This window comes from Canis lupus, chromosome X (genome assembly GCF_011100685.1).
Source record: "Canis lupus familiaris isolate Mischka breed German Shepherd chromosome X, alternate assembly UU_Cfam_GSD_1.0, whole genome shotgun sequence".
NCBI lineage: Eukaryota > Metazoa > Chordata > Mammalia > Carnivora > Canidae > Canis > Canis lupus.
In genome coordinates this window covers 55,285,764-55,311,872 of record NC_049260.1, presented here as the reverse complement: position 1 = coordinate 55,311,872, position 26,109 = coordinate 55,285,764, and the positions used below count along the sequence as shown (strand labels likewise).

General features: G+C 35.4%; 1 protein-coding gene and 1 non-coding gene across 8 annotated transcripts in view; one reads left to right on the top strand and one right to left on the bottom strand.

Annotated features, from left to right (window-relative positions):
* The window catches only part of TEX11 (testis expressed 11), a 311,539-nt gene that overhangs the window by 152,315 nt on the left and 133,115 nt on the right, over positions 1 to 26,109 (top strand). For all 7 annotated transcript variants that reach the window (XM_038587641.1, XM_038587642.1, XM_038587640.1 and 4 more), the window contains 2 exons: positions 5,683 to 5,820; positions 24,628 to 24,730. In XM_038587641.1, the coding sequence (XP_038443569.1) occupies positions 5,683 to 5,820; positions 24,628 to 24,730 (241 nt within the window). The remainder of the gene's footprint in view (positions 1 to 5,682; positions 5,821 to 24,627; positions 24,731 to 26,109) is intronic.
* LOC119868572 lies at positions 9,485 to 9,591 on the bottom strand. The gene has a single exon (XR_005386565.1). It is a non-coding gene; the product is annotated as a U6 spliceosomal RNA (small nuclear RNA).

Here is a 26,109-nt window from a genome sequence, read left to right as displayed (position 1 = left end):
ATCTCTATTTCATTGAGTTCTACTCAAATCTTTATTAACTATCTTCTCCTTGGTGTAGGTTTTATTTGCTGTTGTTTCTCCAGTTCCTTTAAGTGCAAGGTTAGCTAGTCTATTTGAGTTTTTTCCAATTTTTTGAGGGAGGCTTGTATTGTGAATTGTGATGTATTTCCCTCTTAGGACCACTTTTGCTGTATCCCAAAGATGTTGAATGGTTGTTTCTTCATTCTCATTAGTTTCCATGAATCTTTTTAATTCTTCTCTAATTTCCTGGTTGGCCCTTTCATCTTTTAGGAGGATGCTGTTTAACCTCCACGTGTTTGAGTTTATTCCAAATTTCCTCTTGTGATTGAGTTTTACTTTCAAAGCATTGTGGTCTGAAAATATGCAGGGGATAATCTCAATCTTTTGGTTTTGGTTGAGACTTGATTTGTTACCCAGTATGTGGTCTATTCTGGAGAAAGTTCCATGTGCACTTGAGAAGAATGTGTAATCAGTTGTGTTCGGATGTAAAGTTTTGTAAATATCTATGAAATCCATCTGGTCGAGTGTATCATTTAAGGCTGTTGTTTCTTTGGTGATGTTCTGCTTAGAAGATCTGTCATGTGCAGAAAGTGCTGTGTTGAAGTCTCCTACTATTAGTGTATTATTATCTAAGTATATCTTTACTTTGGTTATTAATTGATATATTTGGCAGCTCCCACATTAGGGGCATAAATATTCATGATTGTTAGGTCTTTTTGTTGGATAGACCCTTTAAGTATGATATAGTGTCCCTCTTAATCTCTTACTACAGTCTTTGGGATAAACTTTAATTTATCTGATAGGAGGATTGCTACCCCAGCTTTCTTTTGAGGACCATTTGAATGGAAAATGGTTCTCCAACCTTTGATTTTCAAGCTGTTCATTTCCTAGGTCTAAAATGAGTCTCTTGTAGACAGCAAATAGATGATTCTTGCTTTTTTATCCAGTTTGAAACCCTGTGTCTTTTGATGAGATCATTTAGCCCATTCACGTTCAGAGTGACTATTGGAAGATATGAATTTAGTGTCATCATAATACCTATTCAGTCCCTGTTTTTGTGGATCATTTCTTTGGGCATCCTCTTTCTTAACAGGGTCCCTCTTAATATTTCTTGCAGAGCTGGTTTGGTGGTCACATATTCTTTCAGTTTCTGCCTATCTTGGAAGCTCTTTATCTCTCCTTCTATTCTGGATGAGAGCATTGCTGGATAAAGTATTGGCTGCATGTTCTTCTCATTTAGGACCCTGAATATATCCTGCCAGCCCTTTCTGGCCTGCCAGGTCTTTACGGAGAGGTCTGCTGTTAATCTGATATTTCTCCCCATATAAGTTATGAATCTCTTGTTTCTCACTACTCTAAGGATATTCTCTTTATCTTTGGAATTCGCAAGTTTCACTATTAAATGTCGAGATGTTAAACGTTTTTTATTATTTTGGAGGGGGACTGCTCTATCTCTTGGATCTGAATGCCTGTTTCCCTCCCCAAATTAGGGAAGTTCTCAGCTATGATTTGTTCAAATATGCTTTCTGGCCCTCTGTCCTTCTCAGCCTTTCCTGGAACCCCAATTATATGTAGATTGTTCCTTCTGAAGCTGTCATTTATTTCCCTTAACTTTTCCTCATGGTCTCTTAATTGTTTTTCTCTTTTTTTCTCAGCTTCCTTCCTTGCCATCAACTTATCTTCTATGTCACTCACTCTTTTTTCCACCTCATTAACCCTCATCATTAGGACCTCCAGTTTGGATTGCATCTCATTTAATTGATTTTTAATTTTGGCCTGATGAGATCTAAATTCTTCAGTCATGAAGTCTCTAGAATCCTTTATGCTTTTTTCTAAAGCCACCAGTAGCTTTATAATTGTGCTTCTGAATTGGCTTTCTGACATTAAATTGTAATCCAAATTCTGTAACTCTGTGGGAGAGAATACTGTTTCTGATTCTTTTGTGGTGAATTCTTCCTTCTAGTCATTTTGCTCAGTGCAGAGTGGGTGTATGAGCAGGCTAAGTCAAGAATATCAACCACAACCTAAGTAAATTTCACCCTAGATGATTCTTGTTAGAAGCGAAAACCCTTCTCTCTGTAGCATTCTGGCTGTTCTCTCTTTAATTCTTAGGTCGAATTCGTAGGTGTTCAGGATGTTTTGAAAGTTATCTAGGTAAGTTGGTGGGACCAGGTGAGTGAGTACCCCTACTTTTCACCATCTTGACCCCCATCTTGCAGAATATTTTTAAACTCCCACTTTCAACACCGGAGAAAAATATAATCTGACCCTAAATAGTCATGGGTAATCTTGAACCTACAGAGCACAGGTTTTTTTTTTTTTTATTTTTTTAGTGAAGAGTGTGTTTTATTCCATTTACACCCAAATGACTTCTGTTCTTCACTTAAAATGTGAAGCTTCTTTTAGAGGGTACAAGGGACTCATCTACCTTACCTTGGTGTGCATGAACAATCTGAGTTTTCTTAGCTTAAAAAAAGTTTTTGTGTTTTAAAATATTTTATTTATTCATGAGAAACAGGGTCCCTCAGAGAGAGGCAGAGACATAGACAGAGGGAAAAGCAGGATCCTCGTAGGAGCCTGATGTGGACTTGATCCCTGGACCAGGATCACAGCCTGAGCCAAAGACAGACACTTAACCACTGAGCCACCCAGGTGTTCAGTTTAGAAAAACGTATCCAGGTTATTTCTATCATATTTTTCCAAATAGTGTCTTAGCATTGAAAATATGTTAGTGCCTCAAAAGTAAAAAAAAAAATTGTACACAAACACAGTGGCACTTTATCATAATAGTGAAAAACTTGGAAACCAATGAAATATCCAACATTATGAAAATCATTGTATATTAACTTAATTGAATGTTATATATCCCTTACATTGACAACTGTGAGGACTCCATTGTAATACAGATTAATATTTACCAAATAAAGTCAGATGGAAAGAATGGAACATGAAACTCTAATATAAGCTATGATTGTAACTATATACAAATATAAAAGGACAAAGTTAAAATGGAATGCAGAAAAATGAAAATAGCTATATTAACATGGTAAATTATCAATTTCTTCTAAAAATTTTTATCATTGTTTTAATAACTAAAATTGTATTTTGAGTTTTCTGGGGTTGTTCACCACCCCTCAGACTTTTCATCCCACATGCAGATGTTGTATGGAATACTACTCAGCCATTAAGAAATGAAATCTTGCGATTTGCAATGATGTGGATGGAACTAGAGGATATTATGCTAAGAGAAATAAGTTAATCAGTGAAAGAGAATTATAATATGATCTTACTTATATGTGGAATTTAAGAAACAAAACAGAGATGGGATGCCTGGGTGGCTTAGTAGTTTAGTGCCTGCCTTTGGCCCAGGGCGTGATCATGGAATCCCAGGATTGAGTCCCACAGCAAGCTCCCTGCATGGAGCCTGCTTCTCCCTCTGCCTATGTCTCTGCCTCTCTCTCTGTGTGTCTCATGAATAAATAAATAATCTTTTTAAAAAAAGAAACAAAACAGAGGATCATATAGGAAGAGGAGAAAAGATAAAACAAGATGAAATCATAGAGGGAAACAAAGCATAAGAGACTCTTAATCATAGGAATCAAACTGAGGGTCCCTGGAGGAGTAGTGGGTAGGGTATTGGGGTAACTGAGTGATGAATGTTTAGGAGGACACCTGATGTAATGAGCACTGGGTATTATGTAAGACTGATGAATCACTGACCTCTACCTCTGAAATTAATAATACATTATATGTTAATTAATTGAATTTAAATAAAAATTTAAAAATTTATTGAAGTATAATCAACACAATTTTAAGTGTACAATGTAATAATTAGGTATATGTATACGTTTGGAGTCCTAACTATTTATTTAATTAACATATTCATCACATTTTTTTTCTGAGAACACTTAAGTTCTGTTCTCTTAGCAAAATTCAGTTATACAATCCAGTATTACCAGCTATAGTAATCATGTCATACATTAGATGACCTTTTTCATCTTGTAACTGAAAGTTTATACCCTGTTACCTTTTTCATCTTATAACTGAAAGTTTATACCCTTTTACCACCCTTTCCCCATTTCCCCAACCCCAAGCCCCTCAAAACCACTATTCTATTCTCTGTTTCTAGAGTTTAACTGTTTTTTTTTTTTCAAATTCCACAAATAAGTGATGATAACATGAAATATTTGTCTTTCTCTATCTGGCTTATTTTACCTAGCATACTAGTCCTCCAAATTCATTCTTGTCACAAATGGAAGGATGTCCCTCTTTTTATGGCTGAATAATATTCCATTGTGTACATATACCATATTTTATTTATCCATTCATCAGTAAATGGACACTTAGGTTGTTTCTGTACCTTGGCTATTTTAAATATTGCTGCAATGAATATGGGAGTAGAGATCTCTTTCAGATCATGATGTGGGATTGCTGGAGTATATGGTAGTTCTAATTTTAATTTGAGAAAGCTCTATACTGTTTTCCATGATAATCCTACCATTTTATATTCCAACCAACTGTGTACAAGGTTTCTCTACTAGCATTTGTTATCCCTTTTCTTTTTGATGATATAACTCTAGTAGTTGTGAGACATATTTCATCGTGGTTTTGATTTGGATTTTCCATATTATTAGTGATGCTAAGCACCTTTTCTTCTACCTGCTGACCATTTGTATGTCTTTTTTAAAGATTTATTAATTTATTTGAGAGAGACCAGAGCAGGGGGAGGGACAGTAGGAGAGAGGAGAGAATCCTCAGGCAGATTCCCAGCTGAGTGTGGAGTCCAACCTGGACCTTTATTTCACAACCCTGAGATTCATTATCTTGTGCTGAAATCAAGAGTCGAATGCTTGGTGTGCCTGGGTGGCTCAGTTGATTAAGCGTCTGCCTTTGGCTCAGGTCATGATCCCAGGGTCCTGGGATTGAGGCCCACATCAGGCTTCGTGCACACTGGGAGCCTGCTTCTCCCTCTCTTGCTCCCTCTACTTCTTCTCTTTCTCTCTCAAATACGTAAAAAATATATATATATTTTATTTATTATTTATGATAGTCACACAGAGAGAGAGAGAGGTAGAGACAGAGGCAGGCTCCATGCACCGGGAGCCCGACGTGGGATTTGATCCCGGGTCTCCAGGATCGCGCCCTGGGCCAAAGGCAGGCGCCAAACCGCTGTGCCACCCAGAGGGCTTTATATATTTTTTAAAGAGTCAAATGCTTAACTGACTGAGCCATCCAGATGCCCCTATATGTTTTCTTTGGAAAAATGTCTATTCAGGTTCTTTGCCCATTTTTAAATTGTTTTTTTTTTCTATTGAGTTGTAGGAGTTCTTTGTATATTTTGGATATTACCATCTATTGAATATAGTGTTTCCAAGTATTTTCTCCCATTCCGTAGGTTGCCTTTTAATTTTGTTGATGGTTTCCGTGAAATTTCTAATATGGAGAAAGAAAATAGAATATCAATTACCACAATCTGCAACTGATACTGATCTAGACAGATCGTAAAATGAACTTAGAACTCAGAGAGGGTGTTGTGTTTTGATTGTCTAAAAAAGAAAACAATACAATTTTATTGTTTTTTTTTTGTAGAGGTGACTTAGAAAAAATAAGGTCAAATGTAGAGATATCTCTGTAATTTTGTTATTTCTTTTTAACCTTTAGGTACAAAATTATGCTGATGCCCTAAACTGGTACTATTATTCTCTGAGATTTTATGCAACTGATCGTACAGATTTGGACTTGGCCAAACTGCGGAGAAACATGGCTTCCTGCTACCTTCATTTGAAACAACTTGATAAGGTGCTTTGATTCATCTATTTTTTTCAAAGGCAGGAAGTGTCCTGTGCAGTGGCAGGGAGATAGGTACAGTTTGGTGTGTCTTCTTGGCTATGAGGTTAAGATATCTGAGAGTTTCTTCATAGAATATAAACTCAAATTGATACTTTCCTGATTTGTACACTGTAAACATGACTGATAGGAACTTCCCAGAAAGAGAGAATTTGAAAAACCATTAATTCCACTACTTACTGGGTTTTGGGGGCACCTTTTTCTGGAAAGTAATATATCATTGGAACTTCTAAACCAAGTTGTTTGCTACTAACCACCTGCAGTATTGTCCTTTGAAGCAGACTAAATTATAAGGTACACTTTTATTGGTCAACCATTCAGTATGGGAAAATACTCAGATAAAATAGTCTTTCTTTTATGTACTGGGTTACCTATTGACTATCCAACCACTCTGGAAAATTTTTAGCAATTGATTATCAGAACAAAATTCTAAGAGGTGAATGAGATAAAAATCTATTTAAAGATCGAGCCATTCATACTTCCTAGAGCAATTGGAACATTTCTTTTTTTGGGTATCATAGTATACACATAAGTGGGGGAAGGTATTGGCTTGTGGAAGGACAAGTGAGAAAGACAAGTGTAGACCCAGATAAAATATGAAGGCTTTTGTTGCTTTTCAGGTTTTAATGACAAGTTTAGGGGAAAATATATGATTACTGGTTGTATTCCAGACATTTTCTTTGAGTTTTTGTTTACTTTGAAGGGTTGTTTATTTGACTAAATACTTCAATTTTCTTTCAAAAGAATATTTACCATTTAGTTTGTATATTAAAAATTTATAGTTCGGGAAGAGAAGTTGAAGTATTACTTACTTAGTTCATGATATTTCAGCACAGCCTAGCATTTAAGTGTTTCAGAATGATAATTGACGCTACTGTTTACATAAAGACCTGAAAAACAGATTATCACACAAATTTTCTGCATAAGATACCATTAACTATTTCAGAAAGATAATTGCTTACTGCTTAAAGATATAAAAGTGATCAGAAAGTTATTTTAAGTTTCATGATTTATGTTGGCCTGGCAGAATGGGAAGGACCTGCATTTGGAGTCAGATATGCCATTTGGATGATTGTCTTTTCAGGCCAAGGAAGGGTATCTGTTCTGCTATCTGTTCAGCTAATACAGATAGAAAGAGTGCAGTACAAGATACTGTGATAGTCTCTGAGGGGTTATAGATATGAACAAGACATAGTTGCCTTTGACTCAACCAAGCAGCTGGCCTCAGAGTATCCTAATGGGCAGATCTTTAAAGATTTTATTTATTTATTTGAGAGACAGCTCGCACAAGCAGGGAGGGGGGCAAAGAGAAAGGGAGAAGCAGACTCCCAGCTGAACAGGGAGCCCAAAATGCAGCTCCATCCCAGGACCCTGAGATCAAGACCGGAGCCAAAGGCAGATGCTTAACTGACTAAGCCACCCAGGTACACCTAGAATATGAGGCTAGAATATGAGGTTGTTTTTAAGAGTGGAGGTTAGGCATAGGGGGCCAGGCTGGGATGCAGTTTCTAGGAGAATATGAAGTGAGTAGATAGAATCTTTCAAGACTTGAAGCAGTGCTTCTTTTTTTAAAGTAGCCTCAACACCCAGTGTGGGGCTTGAACTCAAGACATTGAGATCAAGAGTCATGTGTTCCTCCGATTGAGCCAGCAAGGTGCCCTGAAACAATGCTTCTTAAGTCTCCTCTAACTAATGTCAAATTTGATCCTAGGATAGGACTAAGCCTATAATATGGAATTCAAATCGTATTAGTAAGAAGGTGAAGAAGAGGAGAGCAGGAAACCAGGCATGTCCTAATAGTGTATAATCAGTGTGTGATTATATCACTGAAGGCCAGATTGGTAGTAAAACCAAAAGTTATTTTCAGTATGTTCAAGGTAATCTTGTTGATTACTGTTAGTGTTATTTTTCTCTTTCATCCTTCTTGTCTTGAACTTAGCAAACATTGATTTGGTATCTTCCATATGTAGGGAATACTCTCTTAATGCACAAAGAGAAAGGTGAAAAGAAATTACACAATCCATTATATTTTACTATTTTACTATTCCCACCTTCCCTTGTTAATTTTCATTGTCAAATGCTTTTTTCACTTCTTCCCTTGAGCTACTTGAACATTGTTCAGAATAGTTTATGAAACCATGTTTACTGGACCTGCTTAAATTGTATGGTTTTTCAGCTAGGTAAAACTGACCCTTACTAACTTTCTGTCATATTCCTCACAAATTTTTTGTCCTCAAACCACCATGCCTTACCCTTCCCTTTAGCAAAATACTTTATCTTGTAATTTTCTGAACTCATAGCCACTCACATGAACTTCATCAACTTCTCCTTTCTTTACTCTTCCTTTCTTCTTCTTATCTCTTAGAAGGAACTTTTTTTGAGGGCCTTCTCTACAATTCTCAACTTCAGCTTGTTAATATTTTTCTCTCAACTATTTCTTTCCCCATCACAACAATTATTCTGAGGTCTTCTTTATTAAAAAAAAAAAAACCAAAAAAAAACAAAAAAAAATAAAATTAAAAAAAAAAAAAAAACTTCCTTCAATCTTGTCATCCTAATAAAATTATAGTTCTTTGTTCTTCATTTTATCACCAAACTTTTGAACCTAAAATTACTGCCAATATTTTCTCAGTGCCCATTTATTTTAAAAAATGGTTATTGACTATCTATGTTAAATACTATCCTAGGCCTTGGGATATAGTAATGAACAAAATAGACAAAACACCTACATTCATGGAGTTTATTATTCTCCTAGGACAGAAAATTTAAAAATGAATATTATGGTATATTACAGAGGTCAGCAAAATTTCTGTGAAGAGCCAAGTAGTAAATATTTTAGGTTTTCTATGTCATGCAATTCTCTGTTGCAACTATTCAATTCTGCTGTTATACCATGAAAACAGCCATAGACCATATGTAAACAAATTGGCATGGCTTTGTCCTAATAAAACTTTGTTATTTAGGAACACTGAAATTTGAATTTCATATAATTTTTGTGTGTCATAAAATATTATTCTTCTCGATTTTTTCAACCTTTGAAAAATATAAAACCCTTCTTAGCTTGTGAACTACAAAAATAGATGGTAGCTTAGAAGTGGTTCAAAGGCCATAGTTTGCTGACCCTGTTATATATTAAAGAGTGATGAAGGAAAGGGTGGTATTAAATGTTTTTTTTGTATTAAATGTTTTAGAAGAGGAATAAAGGTTGAAATTTTAGATAGGGTGGCCAAGAAGGCCTCAGTGAGAAGGTGGTTTTTGAGTAGAGACCTGAGGAAATGAGGGATCTAGCTAGCTATGTAGATATCTGGAAACAAAACAAAACAAAAACAAAAGCATAGCATTCCAAATAGCAGGAATAGCAAGTGCAAAGGTTGTGGGGATAAGAGCATACCTGGGGCATCTGAGGAATAGCAAAGGGACTAGTGTGACTTCAGCACAATATTAAGAAAAGTAGGAGCTGTGATCAGGGAAATAGTGGGGAGATGGATTATGTAAGAAAGATCTTATAGTTCATTGTAAAGATTTATCATTAACTCTAGGTGAGATGGGGAGCCATTGGGGAGCTCTGGGCAAAGAAATGACATGATTTGATTTGCATTTTATTTTTAAAATTTTTAAAAATATGGAACACTTCATGAATTCACATGTCATCCTTGTGCAGGGGCCATGCTAATCTTCTCTGTACTGTTCCAGTTTTAGTATATGTGCTGCCAAATTGAGCATGGTATGACCTTATGATCTGCATTTTAATAAGATCACTCTTACCACTGTATTGAATAGGCTAGGGTGAGTGCAAGGGTGGAAGCAGGAGACCATTTAGGAGGCCATTGAAATAATCTAGGCAAGAGATGAGGTGGCATAGACCAGGGTAGAATTGTGGATGGGGATCAGATTCTAGATAGATTATAAAAGTAAAGATGACAGAATTCCCCGACATACCAGATGTAAGATAGAAGAGAAAGAATAGACAAGACTGACTCTAAGGTTTTTGATTTTATCACCTACTGCTCTCTTGATGATTTTCACATCTTTGAGTTTATAAACCGATCTTTTGAAGATCACTAGTAACCTTTTAATGATCAAGTCCAATGATCTTTTCTTAGTCCTTCTTGTCCTCTGATCTCTCTAGCACAAAACAATGTAATACTGTCAACTATTTCATCCTTCTGGAAACTTTGTGTTTGGCTTCTATGACATCTTCTCTTAATCCTATTTATTGCTGTGGCTATTCCTTCTCTATTTCTGTTACTGGTTCTTTTCACCAAATAAATATTGGATGAGGGTAGGTATTATCTTTATCTTGTTATCTGGTTCACTATTTTATCTCTGACACCCACAACCATGCTTCATAGATGTTTTAATAAACATTTGTTGAGTGAATTTATTCTCTGGTCTCTTCTTTTTTTTTTTCTTCTGTACACTCTACTCCCAGTAATCCATCTTAGTTTTAATTCTTCATTCCTAAATCTGTATGTGTAGCCCGGATCTTTCTCATAGCCCACATTCACTTTTTTTACTATTTTGGGCATATTCAGTGATCTGAGACTGAAATTTTTAGATTCCTGGATTACTTCTTCCCATGTATTCATCATGTGCCACATCTGATCAGTTCTACTTCTGCAGATTTTTCCCAGCTGTCTTCTCTCCCATCTTTACCTCTCTACTCTAGCCCAAGCTTTCATCATCTTTATCATTATTGGAATAATCTTCTAACCAATTACAGGGAGCCACTCTATAATCTTCAGTTACTCCCTATAAATAAAGACAAAATTCCTCGGTGCTTAAGGTCCTCCATAATCTAGAAATAACATAATCCTATTTTATTTCCATTATATGTATACTGTGTTTATCCTAAATTGGATTATTTGCAGCTTCCAAACCATGATCTATGCTTTTCTACTTCTGTACCTTTTTCCATGCTTCTCCATTGCAAATGAACTTTTCCCTGCATCTCTACCTTATGAAACTTTTTTATGACAGTCTTGGCTTGATAAGGAAATTTCTGAGTCTTGCTTTTCCTCTAGAACTTCATAACACCTCTGTTTATACCTAGGTACTCATATTCTGCATTGTATTATAGTTATTTGCATACCTGACTTAGCCCCCTATTAGATTGCCACCTCCTTGAGACAAGGACCATATCTTACTTTATTTTCTCTGATAGCTAGCATAGAGCCTAATGTATAGTCAAAGAGACTCAATAAATACCTGTCAATTTCTTGTGATTAAAGGAATTGCATTTGTTCATGTTGTTTCTGACCTTGCTACTGTGGATAATTGGAAACCAAAAGTGATCAAGATCTATGCTTGATTATTAGAACTGAAGGAGTTTACGTTATTTTGGAAATCATCCCATTAGAATTTTCTATAGCTCAGTTCCTTTCTTTTTGGAAGAGAGAAACACATTCTGTTTTATTCTGCTTTAAAATAAAATATTAAATCATAGGTCAGAAGTTAATTTGGATGAGTTAAAGGAGTTGGAGAATATATTCCTCTGAACTCTTAGTAGATTATGTTATGGATTCATTAGTTCATACATTTGGCAACATCTTTTTGAGATAGCAATTCTAAATATAAGTAATTTCTTTGGTTTATTTTCAAAGTTATATATGTGTAAATTTTTCATTGCCATTATCCATTGAGAATATCTTCAGTACTATGTATGAGACAATATTAAACTATGTAGTTTCATAGACATCATCTCTGACTTTGGGGAATTTATAGTATCTTAAGTCTGGTATCTTAAAAATTCTCAAAAATAATATAATAAAATTAAGTGTAAGTCATAGGCTCGAATAGGCAGACTTTCAGTATAGAGGAAATGAACTTGGGTTCTAAGTATAGGAACAGTTGATCACAACTTGATATAATGGGATTTTGCTGCAAATCATAATATCTTAATACCCTTAATTTTCATTAAGAGATGAAGAATGGATTGTTTTGGTGATAGTCTGTAGTAAAATTAATGGTAATGTACAATTGAGCACTCTTTAACTCAGTGTAGGAATCTCATCCTCAGCTTACAACTGCAATTTAGCTACATGAAGTGTCATTAGTACTACTATAGGTTGATGAAACTAAAGCACGATTTCAAAGCACAGCATGGCAGTAAGAATTACAACAGTTACAGGATGATACTGTTGGGGCACCTAGGTGGCTCAGTGCCTGAGTGTCTGCCTTCAGCTGAGGTCATGATCCCAGGGTCCTGGGATTGAGTCCCTCATCAGGCTCCCTGTGGGGTGCTGCTTCTGCCTATGTCTCTGCCTCTCTCCGTGTGTCTTGAATAAATAGATAAAATCTAAGAAAAAAATGATACTATTAATAGAGTATTTATATGACCTAAAGTGAAGACTACCACATCTCATGTGTTGGTTTTATATTGGTTCTACTAACTATATGGAGTTCTAAAAAAAATCATGCCTTTCCATTGTAGTACTGAAAGTGACCTTGTGATCAGAAGTAAACTAGTAATGTTCACTAGGTGGCACTGTGGCCTTTGTTTCTATTATAACAGCTAGTCATTGATTTTGTGATGCTTTGGCTGGTGTAGCCATTCCCACAAATATATCTGTATGGATGTAAAAGAAATCACTTAAGTAAACATTAGATGAAGGTCAGTTGTGGCTCATTCCTGATATAGCTATACCATAAAAATACCATAATTGAGGTTTTAAGTCAACAAATATTTATTGAATGCCTAATCTGTGCCTGGTATTATAGAATAAGTAGAATACATGATTCTTTCTATACATAAGCTTAAAATATTTTTATGGAAACAAGATTTACACATACAACATAATTACAAATTAATAAAAATGTATAATCAAGTATCAAATTATGTGGTGAATATCATATGAATTTAGAATCAGAATATGTAGATAAGGACCTTTGTGAATACTGATTGGGTATATATATGACCTGAAGCTGAAAAGAGTAACCAATATGTTAGAAAACAGGCAAATCTGAAGAGACCTCAATAGGCTGAAATGATGAGCCCATTTGGATAAGATGAAGACAAACAGAATAACAATATATCCCATACTTGGATCCCTAAAAACAACTGTACAAGAACAGAATAGATGAAATGTGGCTTAAGAGCAGCACATGTGAAAGATTTGTGATGTTTTTAGTTGACTGTAAGCTCAACACCAGCCAATAATGCTGAGAAAATTAATTCAAATTAGGTTGCATCATGGGGTGCCAGGGTGACTCAGTGATTGAATGTCTCCCTTTGGCTCAGGTTGTGATCCCAGAGTCCTGGGATCAAGTCCCATGTCGTGCTCCCTGTGGGGAGCCTGCTTCTTCCCCTGCCTCTGTCTCTGCCTCTCTCTGTGTCTCTCATGAATAAATAAAATCTTTAAAAAAAAAAACCAATTAGGTTGCATCAATAGAAATGTGAAGGAGTGATAATCACCCTGTATTCTGCTCTGGTTATAGCATACCTATAATACTGTGTAGGATTAAGAGGTAACACTTTTGAAGGAGGATATTGACAAACTCTAATGTGCCAAGGAGAAGGCACTCAGGATGGTAAGAGCCATCTTATTTGAAGAATAGTTAAAGGAAATATGGATGTTAAATTTGGAAAATGGAAGATTTAGGAGGAACATAATAGCTTTCTCCTAATATTTGAATGGCTATCAAAGAGTAAAATAATTAAATTTATTCCAGGCGCCTGGGTGGCTCCATCAGTCAAGCGTCTATCTTGGGCTCAAGTCATGATATTGGGCTCCCTGCTCAGTGGGGAGTCTGCTTCTCTCTTTGTCCCTCCCTCCTGCTCGTTATCTCTCTCTCATGCTCTCTCTCGCTCTCAAATAAACAAAATATTTTTTAAAAATTAATTTTTTTTCTGGGGATCCCTGTGTGGCTCAGTGGTTTAGCGCCTGCCTTTGGCCCAGGGCATGATCCTGGAGTCCCAGGATCGAGTTCCATGTCAGGCTGCCTGCATGGAGCCTGCTTCTCCCTCTGCCTGTGTCTCTGCCTCTTTCTCTCTCTCTGTCTCTCATGAAAAAATAAATAAAAACCTTTAAAAAAATTAAATTTATTCTATGCCTATTTCAATGGGTGAGACATACAAGGAGTGAGATTTCAGGTCATCATAAGGAAACTATAATGATTAGACCTGTCTAAAACTGAAATGGATTTTCTTAAAATATAGTAAATTCCCTCTCCCTGAAGGTATTTAAGCAGAGAGTGACTACTTGGTGTTAATGTTATAAAGAAGATTCAAGCATCAGAAGAATTTTTTTGACTAAGAGAATTTTAAGATCTCTTCTAACATATTGCTCTAAAATATCATTATAATCTGGTAAAATCTATAATAGTCAAAGATTTTTTGGAGTTCATAAATTCATAGATTATTGAATTATAGAACTGAAGGGATCCTTACAAATCATTATTAATTTACTTTAAAAATCAAATTTATCAAAGTATAATTTATACTAAGAAACACTCATTTTAAGTATACAGTTAGATAATTTTGACAAATATATGCCCTAGTGTACCTAACTACCCAATCCAGATACAGAATATTTTATTACCTTAAAAGATTTCCTTGTGTTCCTTCCAGGTCAATCTCCATCTCCATTCTCAGCCCCAGACAGTGACTATTAGTCACTTTACATCACTATTGATTACATTTATCTTTCCTAGAGTTTCATATACATGTAATCATACAGTATGTGCTTTTGGTTTTTGTTTTTGTTTTGGTCTGGCTTCATTCAGTCATCATCATGTTTTGGAGAATCACTCATGTTGTTGCATATATCAATAGATTGTTCCTATTTATTCCTGAGTAGTATTACATTGTATGGATATGCCACGATTTATTTATCTGTTCATCTCTTGATGACATTATGGTTTTTCCAGTTTGAGGTTATCTTGAACAATGCTGCTATAAACATTCAAGGTAGAAGTCTTTGTGTGGATATTTGTTTTGATTTCTCTGAGGAAATATCCAGAGGTGGAATTGCTGGGTTATGTGATAACTATATTTTTAAGTTTATAAGAAACCACCAAACTGTTTTCCAAAGGAGTTGTACCATTTTACATTCCTGCCATCAATGGTGAATGTGCCAGTTCATTCACATCCTTGACAATATATGGTATTTTCAGTCCTTTCAGTTTCAACAATTCTAGTATGTGTATTATGGGTTTATTTTAATAAAGTCAAATTTATTATATTTTTCTTGTTTATTGTATCATTAGAAATCAATTGTAATTGATTTTTAAAATTATGGTAAAATATGCCATTTTAACCATTTTTTAAAGATTTTATTTATTTGAGGGAGAGTGAGCGAGAGCTAACATAAGCAGGGGCAGAAGGAGAGGGAGAAGCAGACTCCCCACTAAGCAGGCAGCCCAAAGTGGGGCTCGATCCCAGGACCCTGAAATCATGACCTGAGCCGAAGGCAGACACTTAACTGACTGAGCCACCGATGTGCCCCTTAACCATTTAAGTTCTGTAGCATTAATACATACACAATATTCTGCATCCATCTCCAGAGCTCTTTTTATTATGCAAACTGACACTATGTGCCCATTATTAAACAATAACTTCTTACTTTCCTCAACCCCCAACCCCTGGCAACCAGAATTCTGTGTTCGATTTCTATGGCTTTGACTACTTTAGATACCTCACATAAGTAAAATCATACAATACTTGTTCATTTCTGACTGCCTTACACCACATAGCATAATGTCCTCAAGGTTCATCCATGTTGTGGCATGCATCAGAATTCCCTAACTTTTTAAGGCTCAGTGATATTCCACTGTATGTGTATGTATGTGTATATATATATATACCACTTTTCATTTATCCATCCATCTGTGGATGCTTCCACCTTCTAGCTTTTGTAAATAAAATTGCTATCAACTAGATATACAAGTATCTGAGTCCCTGTGTTCAGTTCTTTTGTGTATATACCTAGGAATAGAATTGTGGAATTACATGGTAATTCTATGTTTAACATTTGAGAAACAGCCGCTGTTTTACATGATGGCTGTGTCATTTTATATTCCCACCAGAAAGCACAGGTGTCCTAATTTCTCCACATCCTGATCAACAATTGTTATTTCCTAGTTTTTTGATAATATCTATCCTAATGGGTATGAAGTAGTTTCTTGTATTTTTGCTTTGCATTTCCCTAATGAGCACTGATGTTGAGCATCTTCTCATGTGCTTATTGGCCATATAATTGGGCATTTTGTATATCTTCTCTGGAGAAATTCCAAGTCTTTCTGCCCATTTTTTAATTGGGTTGTTTATTTTAGAGTTGTTGAGTTGTAGGAGCCCTTTAATATTCTGGATATTAACTTATTATCAATATATGATTTGCAAATATCTTCTATTCTATGGATTGTCTTTTCCCTTTCTTGATAGTGTCCTTTGAAACACAAACATTTTGTGATTTTGATGAAGTCCAAATACTTATTTTTTATTTTGGTGCCTGTGTTTTTGGCGTCATATCCAAGAATTTACCACCAAATCCAATGTCATGATTTCCCCTTAAGTTTTCTGTCTTTTTTTTTTAAAGATTTTATTTATTTATTCATGAGAGACACACAGGGAGAGGCAGAGACATAGGCAGAGGGAGAAACACGCTCCCTGCAGGGAGCCCAATGTGGGACTCAGTCCCAGGACCCCAGGATCACAACCTGAGCCAAAGGCAGATGCTCAACCACTGAGCCACCCAGGTGCCCCTCCCCTTAAGTTTTCTCCTAAGACTTATAATTTTAGCTTTTCCATGTAGGTCTTTGATCCATTTTGAGTTAACGTTTTGTATCTGACTTCATTATTTTACATGTGGATATCCTATTTTCCCAACATCGTTTGTTGAAAAGGCTGTCCTCCTTCCATTGAATGGTCTTTGCACCCTAGTCTAACATCATTTGAACATATATGTGAAGGGTTATTTCTGGGTTTTCTATCCTAATTCATTGGTCTGTATGTCCGTATGCAAGTATCACACTTTTAATTACTGTAGCTTTGTACTAAGTTTTGAAATTAGGAGGTGTGAGTCTTCCAAGATTGTTCTTTTCTTCCAAGACTTTTTTTGGCAACCTAGGGTCCCTTGAGATTACATATGAATTATAGGATTTTTTAAAAAAGCTCTATATAAAACAAAAATGGCATTGAGATGTTCATAAGGATTCAATTGATCTCTTTGGGTGTCTTCTTTTTAAAAAAATGTTTATCTTTTATTCTGAAAAATATATATGATTTTCACTATTTTTTAACTTTAAAATTTTCCCTCCTTTTAACTTTTATAACATTTCCTAGTTTTATGTGTACAATATAGTAATTCAATACTTCCGTACTACACCCAGTGCTCATCACAAATGCACCCCTTAATTGCCATCACCTGTTTAACTCTTTGCCCCACCCACCTCCCTCTGGTAGTCCTCAGTTTGTTCTCTATAGTTAAAAAAGAGTCTATTTCTTGGTTTGTCTACCCCTCTCTCCTTATTTTCCCTTTGCTTATTTGTTTTGTTTCTTTTTTTCCCTAGAGACAGAGCACAAATGGGATGGTGGAGGGGCAGAGGGAAAGGAAGAGAGAGAATCTTAAGCAGACTCCACCCAGGGCTTAATCTCACGACCCTGAGGATCATGACCTGAGCTGAAACTCGATAGTCAGTCACTTAACTGACTAAACCACCCAGGTGCCCCCCATATGTAGGTCTTTGGAGAAACGTCTGCTTATGACTTTTGCCCATTTTTTGGTTGGAATATTTGTTTCTGGGGTGTTGAGTTTTATAACTTCTCTATATATTTTGGATACTAACCCTTTATTGGATATGTAATTTGCAAATATCTTTTCCCATTCTGTAGGCTGCCTTTTAGTTTTGTTGATTATTTCATTTGCTCTGTGGATGCTTTTTATTTTGATGTAGTTACAATAGGTTATTTTTACTTTTGTTTCCTTTGCCTCCAGGAACATACCTAGAAAGAAGTTGCTATGGCTGATGTCAAAGAGGTTTCTGCCTGTGTTCTCCTCTAGGATTTTTATGGTTTCAGGTCTCCATTTTAAATTTGTTTTTGTGTGTGCTGTAAGAAAGTGGTCTAGTTTCTGGGTGGGTACATTTCTGAATGTGAAAGTGGGTACATTTCTGGGTTTTCTATTATGTTCCATTGATCTAAGTGTCTGTTTTTATGACAGTACCATACTATCCCGATCACTACAGCTCTGTAATATAACGTGAAGTCAGAACTGTGATGCTTCCAAGCTTTGATCTTCTTTTCCAGGTTGCTTTGGCTATTTGGGGACTTTGGTGGCTCCATACAAATTTTAGGTTTGTTTGTTCTAGCTCTGGGAAAAATATTCCTGACCATAGAGGAAAAGCTCTGTTTTTCCCCATTGAGGATAATGTTAGCTGTGGGTTATTCATATATGGCCTTTTTTATGTTGAGTTATGTTCCCTCTAACCCTACTTTGTTGAGGGCTTCTATCCTAAATGGATGTTGTACTTTGTCAGATGCTTTTTCTGTATCTATTGAGAGGATCATATTTTTTTACCTTTCTTTTATTAATGTGATCTATCACATTGATTGATTTGTGAATACTGAACTACCATTATAACCCAGGAATAAATCCCACTTGATCCTGGTGAATGATTCTTTCAGTGTACTGTTGGATTTGGTTTGTTAGTATTTTATTGAGAATCTGCATCCATTATTCATCAAGGATACTGACCTCAATTTTTCTTTCTTTTTTAAAAAGATTTTATTTATTTATTCATGAGAGACACACAGAGAGAGGCAGAGACATAGGCAGAGGGAGATACAGGCTCCATGCAGGAAGCCCAATGTGGGACTCAATCCCAGGACCCTGGGATCATGACCTGAGCCAAAAGCAGATGCTCAACCGCTGAGCCACCCAGGCATCCCCCGGCCTCAATCTTTCTTTTTCAGTGGAGTCTTTATCTGGTTTTGGTATCAGGGTAATACTGGCTTCATAGAATGAATTTGGAAGTTTTGCTTCCTTTTCTATGTTTTGGAATAGTTTGAGAATATATGAAAAGAGTATTAACTCTTTTTTAAGTGTTTGGTAAAATTTACCTGCGAAGCTATTTGATCCTGGACTTTTGTTTGTTAGGATATGTTTGATCATTCAATTTCTTTGCCACTTATTAGTCTATTCAAAGTATTCTATTTCTTCCTGTTGCAGTTTTGTTAATTTATATGTTTCTTGAAATTCATCTATTTCTTCCAGGTTAGTGATGACTTTTTATTTTTTTATTATTTTTTAAGTTTTATTTATTAATTTTTTGTATTTTTTTTGGAGTTCGATTTGCCAACATATAGCATAACACCCAGTGCTCATCCCGTCAAGTGCTCCCCTCAGTGCCCATCACCCAGTCACCCCATCCCCCCGTCCACCTCCCTTTTCACTACCCCTTGTTCGTTTCCCAGAGTTAGGAGTCTCTCATGTTTTGTCACCCTCTCTGATATTTCCCACTCATTTTCTCTCCTTTCCCCTGTATTCCCTTTCACTATTTTTTATATTCCCCAAATGAATGAGATCATATAATGTTTGTCCTTCTCCGATTGACTTACTTCACTCAGCATAATACCCTCCAGTTCCATCCACGTTGAAGCAAATGGTGAGTATTTGTTGTTTCTAATGGCTGAGGAATATTCCATTGTATACATAAACCACATCTTCTTTATCCATTCATCTTTCAAAGAACACCGAGGCTCCTCCACAGTTTGGCTATTGTGGACATTGCTGCTATAAACATTGGGGTGCAGCAATCCTGCCATTTCCCTGCATCTGTATCTTTGGGGTAAATCCCCAGCAGTGCAACTGCTGGGTCATAGAGCAGTTCTATTTTTAGCTCTTTGAGGAACCTCCACACAGTTTTCCAGAGTGGCTGCACCAGTTCACATTCCACCAACAGTGCAAGAGGGTTCCCCTTTCTCCACATCCTCTCCAACATTTGTTGTTTCCTGTCTTGTTAATTTTCCCCATTCGCACTGGTGTGAGCTGGTATCTCATTGTGGTTTTGATTTGTATTTCCCAGATGGACAGTGATGCAGAGTATTTTCTCATGTGCTTGTTGGCCATAGCTGTGTCCCCTCTGGTAAAATTTCTGTTCATGTCTTTTGCCCATTTCATGATTGGATTGTTTGTTTCTTTACTGTTGAGCTTAATAAGTTCTTTCTAGATCTTGCATACTAGCCCTTTATCTGATGTCATTTGCAAATATCTTCTCCCATTCTGTGGGTTGTCTTTTAGTTTTCTTGACTGTTTCTTTTTTAAAGATTTTATTTATTCATGAGAGACACAGAGAGAGAATGAGAGGCAGAGACACAGGCAGAGAGAGAAGCAGGCCTCATGCAGGGAGCCCAACGCGGTACTCGATCCTGGGTCTCCAGGATCACCCCATGGACCGAAGGTGACGCTAAACTGCTGAGCTACCCGGGCTACCCTTGTTGACTGTTTCTTTTGCTGTACAGAAGCTTTTTATCTTGATTAAGTCCCAATAATTCATTTTTGCTTTTGTTTTCCTTGCCCTCATAGATGTATCTTGCAAGATGTTGCTGTGGCCAAGTTCAAAAAGGGTATTGCCAATGTTCTCCTCTATGATTTTGATGGATTCTTGTCTCACATTGAGATCTTTCCTCCATTTTGAGTTTATCTTTGTGTATGGTGTAAGAGAATGGCCTAGTTTCATTCTTCTGCACGTAGCTGTCCAATTTTCCCAGCACCGTTTATTGAAGAGACTGTCTTTTTTCCAGTGCATAGTTTTTCCTGCTTTGTCGAATATTAGTTGACCATAGAATTGAGGGCCCACTTCTGGGTTCTCTATTCTGGTCCATCAATCTATGTGTCTGTTTTTGTGCCAGTACCACACTGTCTTGATGATCACAGCTTTGTAGTATAGCTTGAAATCCAGCATTGTGATGCCCCTGGCTTTGGTTTTCTTTTTCAATATTCCCCTGGCTATTTGGGGTCTTTTCTGATTCCACACAAATCTTAAGATGATTTGTTCCAACTCTGTGAAGAAAGTCCATGGTATTTTCATAGGGATTGTACTGAATGTATAAATTGCCCTGGGTAGCATGGACATTTTCACAATATTCTTCCAATCCATGAGCATGGAATATTTTTCCATCTCTTTGTGTCTTCCTCAATTTCTTTCAGAAGTCTTCTGTAGTTTTTAGGGTATAGATCCTTTACCTCTTTGGTTAGGTTTATTCCTTAGGTATCTTATGCTTTTGGGTGCAATTGTAAATAGGATTGACTCCTTAATTTCTCTTTCTTCAGTTTTATTGGTAGTGATAACTTTTTAAAAACATAACACCAAAAGCACATTTGATGAAAAATAATTGGTACTTGGACATTATTAAAATTAGAAACCTCTATGTGAAAGATATTGTTAAGGAATGGAAACATAAGCCTTACAGTGAGAGAAAATATTTACAAAACACATATTTGGTTAAAAAAATGATATCCAAAATATACAAAGAATTAAATAATAAGGCAAGAAAGACAAGAAATTATAAATTATAAAGTTATAATTTATAATTATGAACTATAAATTTGGGAAAAGACTTGAACATATATCTTACTAAAGAAGACATATAGATGGCAAATAAGCATATAAAAACATTCTCAACATTATATTTCATCAAGAAAATGCAAATTAAAACAATACCACTACATAACTGTTAAAATGGCTAAAATCTAAAACACTGACAAAACCAAATACTGGTGAAAATGTGGCAAAATTGAAATTCTCTTTCATTGCTAGTAAGAAAAATAATAGTAGAGCCATTTTGAAAGATAATTTCAGTTTCTTATAAAACTAGACATACTCTCACAACATGATCTAGTAATTGCCCTTCTTAGTATTTTATCCAAATGAACTGTAAGCTAATATCCACACAAAATCCTGCACATTACTCATAATTGTGAAAACTTAGAAGCAACCAAAATATCATTCAATAGGTTATAAAAATATAATAAAATTCAGAATACCCTTATTTTGTAATGATAGTTTGTAAATCACTTTTATCTCTACTATAAAAATTAAAAACAATAATATTAAAAATAACTATAGCTATAAAAATTTGTTAACAGATTTACAATATAAAAAGATGTAAAGTGTGACATGAATAGCATAAATGTGAGGAGAGAAGACGTAAAAGTGTAGAGTTTCTCTATGCGTTTGAACATAAGTTGTTAACAGCTTAAAATAGACTGTTATATCTAAAAGATGCTTTTTGTAAACCACATGGTAAGCACAAAGAAAAAACCCATAGTACATACATAAAAGATAAATAAAAAGGAATAAGAGCATACTAATACAAGAATAAATTTTTTAAAAAGACAGCAAGGGGGAAAAAAGAACAAAGGAATTAAAAATTAAGAAAACAGTTAAGAAAATGGGAATAGTAGGTCTATACCTATCAAAATTACTTTAAATATAAATGGAAGAAATTCTCCAAAGACACAGAATAAATGGATTTTTAATAAAAAAAAATTCCAACAGTATGCTGTCTACTAGAGACTAACTTAGCTTTAAGGATATGCATGAACTGAAAGGGACTGAAAAAGATATTACATGCAAATGGTAAGGAAAAGAGAGCAGGAGTGGCTATAATTATATCAGATAAAATAAACTTTAGTCAAAATTGGTCACCAGAGACAAAGGTCACTATATAGTGATAAAGGGGTCACCTCATCCAGAGGATATGACAATTGTAAATATATATACACTGAACATTAGAGCAACTAAATATTTAAAACTAATACTAACCAAAAAGATGCTCAGCATCACTAATCATCGGTAAAATGCACATTAAAACCATAGTGATATACTATTTCACACCTGTCAGAATGGTTAATTCAAATACACAAGAAATAGCAAGTTTTGACAAAAATGTGGAGAAAAAGGTACCCTCATGCACTGTTGGTAGGAATGCAAATTGGCAGAGCAACTGTGGAAATCACTTTGGAGGTTCTTCAAAAATTAAAATTAGAATTCCTATATGATCCAGTATTTCCATTACTGGATATTTACCCCGCCAAAAGGGAAAACACTAATTTGAAAATATTACACTCCTATGTTTATTGCAGCATTATTTACAATAACCAAGATTTGGAAGCAAACAAACTGTTCATTGATAGATGAATGAAGATGATGTGGTATATATACACTTGGAAATTATTCAGCCATAAAAAAGAATGAACTCTTGCCATTTGCAATACTATGGAAGGACCTAGAGAGTCTAGAGGATATAATATTAAGTGAAATAACTCAGTCAGAGAAAGACAAACATCATATGATTTCATCCATACATTATTTAACACATAAAACAACAACAAAAAAGGATACAGACAAAAAGAGACTCTTAAATACAGAGAACAAATTGGTGGTTGCCAGAGGAAAGGTGGGTTAGGGGGATAGGTGAAATAAAGGTGGTTAAGAGTACACTTATCTTGATGAGCACTGAGACATGTATAAAATTGTTGAATCATTATATTGTACACCTGAAACTAATATAACACTGTATATTAATTATACTTGAATTTAACAATAAACAAATAAAGCAAATGTTAACACACTGAAGGTAGTAGTAGGCAGCAATTATAAATAGTAAAGGACTTCAACACCCACTTTCAACAATGCATAGATCATGCAGACAGAAAAATAATATATAAATAGTGGACCTGAATAACACTATAGACCAAATGAACCTTACAAATACATATAGAATATTTAACAGCACAAGAATACATATTTCTCTGAAGCACACATGGAACATTCTCCAGGATAGACCATATGTTGGGCTAGCAAGCAAGCTGTAACAAATTTGAGAAGATTGAAATCATATCAGATATCTTTTTCAAACACAATGGTAAAACCTGGAAATAAATATCAGGAGGAAAAACAATTCACATTGTTTCTCAACAATGCATGGAGGTTGAGAAACACATTCCTGAACAACCAATGTGTTAAAGAAGAAATCAAAAGGGAAATTGCAAAGTATTTTGTGACAAAAGGAAATGGAAACACATCATATCCAAACTTATGGGATGCATCAAAAATTGTCCTCAGCAGAAAGTTTATAGTGATAAACACCTACATTAAAAAAAACTCAAATAATCTAACTTTACAACTCAAGGAATTAGAAAAAGAAGAAAAAAGTAAGCCTAGATTTGGGGGCTTAATGTAATTTGGTGCTGTAAATACACACCTCAGGGATTGGTTCTTTCTACCACATTTTGCTGTGTTCATCTCATAACCAAAGTAACTTTCTTTGCAGTCTCCTGGGGATGCAGGTAGGAGTGGTTTAGTTCTGATTTGTACTTAGCCTAAGGGTATGGTCCCTTGAGTCTTGATACCTGTTCCCTGACCTAGTGAGGTTCATTAAAACTAAAGGTGACATTTATTTAGATTTATAAATGTCCACCAGAAAAAAAGTGGCTCTAATTCTCTGCTTGTTTCTCTGGAACTTCACTTTCCTTAGAATTTACTATCTTGTAAGTTACTCTGGAATTGAAAAAAATGTTATCTAACATCTTTGTTTTCAGTTGGAGTGTTGGTCTGATGTATATCATGCACCTTATTTCTAGAAGCAGAATGCACAGTTTCTTTAGCATTTTAAGAGAACAGTTCTTTAAAGATTTTACTTAGATTCATGTCTTTTTATAATGAGTATCCTCAACCATTTGGACTATGTTAATACTATTAGTGAAACACAAGGTCTTATTACTTTTATAAAAGAGGGCCAATATTTCTTTTTTTCAGGCTAAAGAGGCAGTGATAGAAGCTGAACAACGTGATCCTACAAATATTTTCACTCAATTTTATGTATTCAAGATTGCAGTTTTAGAGGGCAACTCTGGCAGAGGTATATTATTTATGAATTATATTTAATTATTAATATAAAGAATAATAATCCTCTTCTACCATAAAGGAAAAAAAGATTGTTTTTAAGAGTGGAGTTATATGTTGTGTATTCTACCTTTCCTGTGTAAAGATGATACTACCATGCAAAAAGGAAGTATGGGGTAAGAGAGAATTCACTGCAAACCCTTTTCAGTTGAGTTGTCTTAGATAATCAGTCTCCAGCTGACTTTTAAATATTTTCATTTATTTGGGAAGTTATTGGTGAGAGATTTGGCCTTGAAATGGAGTTTCTTGCTACAGAGTTGACAGTGCTGAAGTCGCTCACCTGAACTTCATCCCATTAGTACTGTCCCCTTTCCATTAAGTTAAGCATAGTTTCCTAGTTGATGTGTCTTTACACTTCTGTATCTTGATTTGGTTACAGATATGCCATGTTGTGATATTACTCCCATTCAGCCCTCAGTGTAGCTGAGGATACCCTGAGGCAGCTTGAGCTCCAGACTGGTTCTCTCTTGTGAAGGTTATAAGTTGAGAAATTGATAGTTTTAAATTAATAGATCCAAACAGAATTTATACTAATCCGACTAAGCAACTGTTTATGAATACCTACTATGTGCAACAGACTCTGCTTTGCACTTCAAAAAAAGAAAGATAGTTTATTCTTCTTTGGAAAAGAAATGTTCCAGGATAGTAAAGTATACCTGTATATGAATTAAAGATTAGTAAATTGGAGTCAGTTCTTTATCAGGGTTTATTTTTTTTAAGATTTTACTTATTTAAGATAGAGAGTACACACATGAGCAGGAGGAGGTTTAGAGGGAGAGGGAGAAGCAGACTCCCTGCTGAACAGGGAGCCCCATGTGGGACTCGATCCTAGGACCCCAGGATCATGACCTAAGCCAAAGGCAGATGCTTAACCAACTGAGCTACCCAGGCATCCTTTATATTGTAGTCATGTCCATCATCAATTTTTTCATTAGAGACCTTTGGGAATTTGTTATATTTGATGTACTATGTTGAAAGATTAAAAAAATTTTAACTTTTTACCAACAGAAATGGCAAAAAAAAAAATAGATTTCCTATTAAACCTTTTAACATTCTATTAAAATAATTTTTTTTACTTTTATTTATTTTTTAAAGATTTTTTAAAATTTATTTATTCATGAAAGACACAGAGAGAGAGAAAGAAAGAAAGAGAGAGAGAGAGAGAGAGAGAGAGGCAGAGGGAGAGGCAGGCTCCATGCAGGGAGCCTGGCATGGGACTCCATCCTGGGTCTCCAGGATCGCGCCCTGGACTGAAGGTGGCGCTAAACCGCTGAGCCACCTGGGCTGCCCATAAATTTTTTACTTTTTAAACATACCATCAGCTCAGTCTTTTTT